At 35.3% G+C, this 6,496-nt stretch overlaps 1 protein-coding gene across 1 annotated transcript in view; it reads left to right on the top strand.

Moving 5' to 3' along the window:
* Positions 1-4,482, top strand: part of LOC106476604 (phosphoglycerate kinase-like) — a gene marked incomplete at its 5' end in the record, with an annotated part of 9,515 nt that extends 5,033 nt beyond the window's left edge. Inside the window, one exon of the mRNA XM_013937249.1 lies at positions 3,907-4,482. Coding sequence (XP_013792703.1) covers positions 3,907-4,482 — 576 coding nt within the window. The remainder of the gene's footprint in view (positions 1-3,906) is intronic.
* Positions 4,483-6,496: the final 2,014 nt, after the last annotated feature.

The following is a 6,496-nucleotide window of genomic DNA, read 5'->3' on the forward strand; positions in this document are numbered from 1 at the left end:
TTCCCTCTAGTCTTACACTGCTAAATTAGGGGCGGCTAGCGAAGATAGCCCTCGTGTAGCTTTGCGCGAAATTCAAAACAAACAAACAAACAAAAGACTGACCTAAAAAAAACTGAAATAAATCCGTTAAAGAAATTACTGGAATTCAAAAAATAACATGTGAGGCTAAAAAAACATGAAGCCTTCTAATATTTTGTTGGAAAACAAAAATAAGTGAATGAAAAAAAATGGTGACCAAAAAAAAAACTTTGGAGCATAGTAATAACAGAAAAGGGGATCACGTGTTATGAGAAAAAATAACATATTCCTATGGTGAAACTGGAAGCCATGAAGCTTTTAATAGGAGTGGTTAGGTTTAGCATATAGTTTTGGAGGAAGCACTAACAGAGAACATATAATTGCCATTCGCGAAACTTGCATTACAACTAGAAAACAACCTTCAAATAAAAGAAATACTTTATTATATATATATATATATATATTAACACGTTCGTTACTGCATAATGAATTAAGAATAGAAAAAAAATAAACATTCACGAGGTGCCAAGGAGCAGTTACAGTGTCGCAAACTCATATGCCGCTAGAGAAATTTGGCTTTGAAAACATAATTGTCTGTGACCCATGGGTGTGTCACGCGATCCATAACTAAAAAGTCAGTTGTGGGGCACGTGGCAGCTAACGTGTTAAATAGATGAGTCCTAATTTTATACAATATATACTTTGTTTTAAAGTATTTATTTTGCTTTCATACGGTATCTATAGACTTTGACTTTAAAACAGGAATATATATAACGAAATGACATATTTAGGCTATCGATATAGTGAAATTCAAAACTGTAAAACTGGAAAGAGATTAAGAAAAACGAGTAAAAAGTCAAGTTCAGCTTAGTTCGGGATAATCGAAAAGTCATTTTAGACAACTTTGTGAAGAATATGATTATCTGAGTTATACTGAACAACCTTAAGTTAAGTATTACGTTCGAATGTTTACGGTAAAACCCCCCTTTTTTTTCTCGCTTCTTTTAAGATTTTATTTCGCTTCCAATTTATCGGTCGGGAATAGGAACTTATTATGCTGTCCTTAACGTATCTTTAGACACCAGGGGGAAACTTGCTGGAGCACAAATTCTATAAGGACATTACTCAACTCCTAGAAAAAAAACAAAAAACTTAATCTATTAGAATATAAACTGTGTTCGCGAAGTAAGGATCTATGTAACTATTTTCACGCCTCTTTACTTGACCTATACAGTTTAATCTATTTATAGATATCTACACACAAGTTACTCAATTAGAGATTTGCCTTAAGCCTATTGTCAACCTGTCATTGGAAGTTATTGTGATGCTTCTGTACAGCGGTAGCATGTGTTTGGAATTAGCGATAAAACAGTTTGTATCGCTTTCAATAGAAAAGCAGGTGCAACTGACATCACTTCTGCAACCAGTATCACGTTGTATTGAAAACAGTTCTAGAAAGAATGTTTGGGGTAATAAAAGAATGGGGGAGGGACATAGCTGTTCTGACCGTATTATATGCGATTGTCTACATATGTGAGTGTGTAGACACACACGACATTGGTGTGGGGTAAATGATATTTGGGCCATAATTCGATATAGCCATTTGTACGTAGTTAATAATAGTTTGATCATAAATTTAATTAAACTGTAAACTAAATTGTTTACATCTAATATATTGATGTTGTTTTAAACTACATTCAGCTCAATATCTGTCTTTGAATTGAGTAAAATAATTGTTAATGACATTTTCAGCAAACATGACACCTTCAGTAATGAAATTGTTACATTTGTTGTACGTCTTATACTCCAGTGTATACGTACATTAACCAGTAAAATATGCATGACCTAGTTAGTAGCGTGTCGGGCTGCGGATCGAAGGGTTCGATACGTGATGCTGCAGAACATGCCACGCACTTCCAGCTCTAGTCTCTCGATAAAAGTGACAGTCAATCCGTTATTCGGTTCAAAGAGCACAAAGTTTTTGTGTGTGTGTGGGAGGGTGCTGCTGACATATTGCTTTGACACTGGTTAGTAGTTCAAATTTATAGACGCCTACGCGTGAACCCTAGGGGTCTGTGACTGACCTTTTAGCCCACTTGCTCAGAAGGCGCTATTCAGGTTGAAAATTCTAATTTACACGTAAATTACTGTCAGATATTGAGAATGAAATATATATATATATATATCTAATATACTTTGCTGTTGTGTTGGATTGAAGTTGTCAGGTTTTTTTGTCAAATGTTTAGAATGAAGTCGGTGTATAAAACATATTGGTTTAATATTTAATACATTTTGCTGTTGTACTGGATTGAAGTTATCAGTTTTTTTTTTGTCAAATGTTTAGGGTGAAGTCGTTGTATAAAACATGTTGGTTTAATATCTAATACATTTTGCTGTTGTGCTGGATTGAGGTTATAAGATTTTTTTCGTCAAATGTTTAGAAAGAAGTCGGTGTATAAAACATATTGGTTAAAAAAGAAGTAGTCTTCGATGAAAAAAAACCTAAATCTTTATAAACATTATATTTACAAGCATAAAACACTCGTGCTCCGCTGCAGGATCCAAAGTGTCAACCGTGATTCACAGGGCTCATTCATGCCCAGAGATTCATGCCCAGAGTTTCAGTTTCCCTTTGTACCCTTTTCGTTTCCGAAAAGATTTCCCCGTTAGGACAATGTACAGTGATTCTCAACCAGGGGTAAATTTACCCGAGAGAATACTAAGAATGTGTGTATGTGTGCTGTTTTTGTGTGCAAAACCTGAATAATATTTTTTTCCGACCTTCTTGTTTTTCTGTCCCTTTATGGTGGCTATGAATTTTTTGTATGTGAGTAAGGGGTTAAATGGAGAAATACATCAAGCCGAGGGGATTAATGATGGAGGAAAAGTTGAGAATCCCTGCCTTAGCACGTGTGTTAAGCTTGGTGCACTAATTTGTAAGTGGAATCCAGAGTGAGGATTCGGGAACACAAATACCTTACGAGATGCAACAGCTACTCCTACACATTCTTCATGCCCGGATACATTTTAGTCTCCCTGGGGTCCTCCAATACTTGCTGATTGTGTGTTTCTTTGTTTTCTGGGTCCTCCAATACTTGCTGTTTGTGTGTTTCTTTGTTTTCTGGGTCCTCCAATACTTGCTGTTTGTGTGTTTCTTTGTGTGTAACTGAGAGCTACATTCTGTGAACAAAGTTTTTTGGGGGGGGGGGGGGGGGTTAAGTCACATAAATAAGGACATCCCTGGGCCACCCCCAAATCTACTACCATGTTTGATCGCGCTAGCTTTAAAAATGTGGGAGGGGTTAACGGACAAACAAATGAATAAATAAATCACAATACACATTAAAAATGAATATAAAATTACAACCAATTCAAAGTTAATAAGAAATATTTTACAGGTGCTGCTACCTATTGTTTAAAGATTGTCTTTAGGGGCCATTTAAGAAAAGAAAACTTTAATTTCTATTTTTAACCATGCAATATGGGAGAAATTCCTAATTTTATACTTATGTCCGTCTCTGTGTCGGTGATTAAAATTTATAATATACACGTTCATAATTTGGGTGAAAGTTTGGTGTGAGCCACGAAGCAAAATGCTTTCAGTGAAACAGACCAAAAATAATTGTTTATTAAACGATAATAGATGTTATAGACTATAATAGAGCTTATAGTTTCCTAAATCAAAGAAAAAAAAGATTGTTTTTCTCTCAAACATCTTTCTTTCTATAGTGCACAGCTGTAGTAATACTTTACAGTTGTAGTAAAATGTTTACACAAACGATTTATGTGAACATTTTTAGATGTTCAACTAAATGGAATATTCTGAGAGTTAGTTAATTAAATAAACAATTTATTGTAAATGGTGATCTGACAACTACAAACTTTGAGGATGGTGATCTGACAACTACAAACTTTGAGGATGGTAATCTGACAACTACAAACTTTGAGGATGGTGATCTGACAACTACAAACTTTGAGGATGGTGATCTGAGAGCTACAAACTTTGAGGATGGTAATCTGAGAGCTACAAACTTTGAGGATGGTAATCTGAGAGCTATAAACTTTGAGGATGGTGATCTGAAAACTACAAACTTTGAGGATGGTAATCTGAGAGCTACAAACTTTGAGGATGGTAATCTGAGAGCTATAAACTTTGAGGATGGTGATCTGACAACTACAAACTTTGAGGATGGTGATCTGACAACTACAAACTTTGAGGATGGTGATCTGAGAGCTACAAACTTTGAGGATGGTGATCTGACAACTACAGACTTTGAGGATGGTGATCTGAGAGTTACAAACTTTGAGGATGGTGATCTGACAACTACAAACTTTGAGGATGGTGATCTGAGAGCTACAAACTTTGAGGATGGTGATCTGAGAGTTACAAACTTTGAGGATGGTGATCTGACAACTACAAATTTTGAGGATGGTGATCTGAGAGCTACAAGCTTTGAGCAGTAGTCTGAACCTAGTGTTCTTCACCAACTGGCGTGGATAATCAGCCACTAAGGCCTGATGGCTTCTAACGTAGGTTAATATTTTATCCAATTTTGTGACAGTCGAGTTTCTGAGTTCTAACAACTACTAATTTGAAGCACTATTCTACAGTAGCCTGATAACTACTGACGTAGGAATTTTTTTTTCAATGCCGTGTTTTGACATTTCGGTTTATTTGTTCTGAGAGCCACTAACTTGGACCATTCTTTTACTTTTTTCTCACATCTACTAACGTAGGATAGTTTTTTATCTGATATTTTGACAGCTCTTTTCTTTCTGTGTTTGACAGCTACAAAGTTGGAGCATCGTTCTACAAAGACCTGCTAGAGTATTTTTCTAATCCAATTTGATGACAGTCTGGATTCTATTGTTCTGAGAGATACTAATTTTTAGCATAATTCTTCTGAGGTCTGATAGTTTCTAACGTAGAATAATATTCTATCCAAGTTTCTGAGAGCTATTGGCATGGGATTGTATTTTAAATATAGTATTATGACTGTTAATTTATGTGAAAAACTACTGACGTTGTAAAGGATTTTGAAGAAATTATTTTACGACTGCTTGTTCAAAAGGTAACAACTTGCCCGTTACGTTGGCTGAAACTAAATAAAACGGTATAGAAAATGTAGAGTTACAACCACCCAGCTAGTTGTTATATAGTAGTCCCAGTTTCTCCCCTTTTATTGAAGGACATCTATAACTTTTTACAACCCTTAAAAGTATTAGTTAGATCTTGGTCTTGCTACCTTAATCAAACATCCAATTACTTCAGAGTGAAAAAAAAATTACTTTGAAACCAAAATCGTCTAAAGAAATTTTGAAAAGCGAATCTGGTAAATGTTTTATTATTTCTCGTATTCTTGATATGATGTATAATCTTGTTTAGTGAAAGAAATCCTGTAAGTTGATATATTTTACCTACTAAAGCATCCAGATTTAAAGTACGTTCAAATAAAAATCACATTAAATTAAATTTTGCTCATTTTATGACACTGTAAAAAAAAAGTTATGAAATAATTAAAATCTGTATAAGTATAATAGTACTGTCTGTTGTATGTCCATGTAACTACTTCGCAGGGTGTGGATGGATCTTGCCCAAAATTGGTATGGAGGTTAGTTAGATCTATGGAGATATACATACACATTTTCAGTTTTGTATTTTTCGCTTTGCGGTTTTTATGGGCGTTTATGCGTTTTTTTTCCACTACTTTGCCCCCTGTTGATGGACCTTCACTAAATTTGGGATGGAGGTTTGTTTGGTCCATGTGAAGATAGTTGCAGTTTCACATTTTGTGTTTTGCAGTTTTTATGGGCGATTTTGCGTTTTTGTTTTTTTACAATTACATACAAGGGAAGCAACTTTTCATGTCCTAAAATATCCTTTCATTAATCATGAATTTACATAACTTCCGTCCAGGGTACGAGCACTCCAGCTAGTTTATTATATTTTAGTTACAAGAAGGAAAACAACCATTGTTATAGAATCACCTCAATGAACCTTTATTTATTTCTATGCAAATGAGGCATCTAATAATCCGTCACATGATCTGAAATGCAGTTAAATGATTGGTCATCCAGCCTATGCCTGTATATAATATTTAGTATAAGTGATTTTACGTCTTTACAGATATTTCCATTCGCCAGCAGGAGCAGCCTGGCACTAAATATTGTATGCTCATCATTGTAGTGTTGGAAAGGCACTGACGTATCCTCAGCCATTCCTTTGAAAAGGCTGTTTTATTGGTATCTTTAATGTTCTGAAATCGCTTTATTGGATGTGGAGTTAATTTACTGGATGTGTGGAGTCAGTTGACAGTTTGTGAAGTCACTTTACTGGATGTGGAGTCACTTTACCGGATGTGGAGCCACTTTACGGGATGTGGAGCCACTTTACTGGACGTGGAGTCACTTTACGGGATGTGGAGCCACTTTACTGGACGTGGAGTCACTTTACTGGATGTGGAATCACTTTACTGGA

The sequence above is a fragment of the Limulus polyphemus genome, unplaced genomic scaffold (genome assembly GCF_000517525.1).
Source record: "Limulus polyphemus unplaced genomic scaffold, Limulus_polyphemus-2.1.2 Scaffold11002, whole genome shotgun sequence".
Lineage (NCBI taxonomy): Eukaryota > Metazoa > Arthropoda > Merostomata > Xiphosura > Limulidae > Limulus > Limulus polyphemus.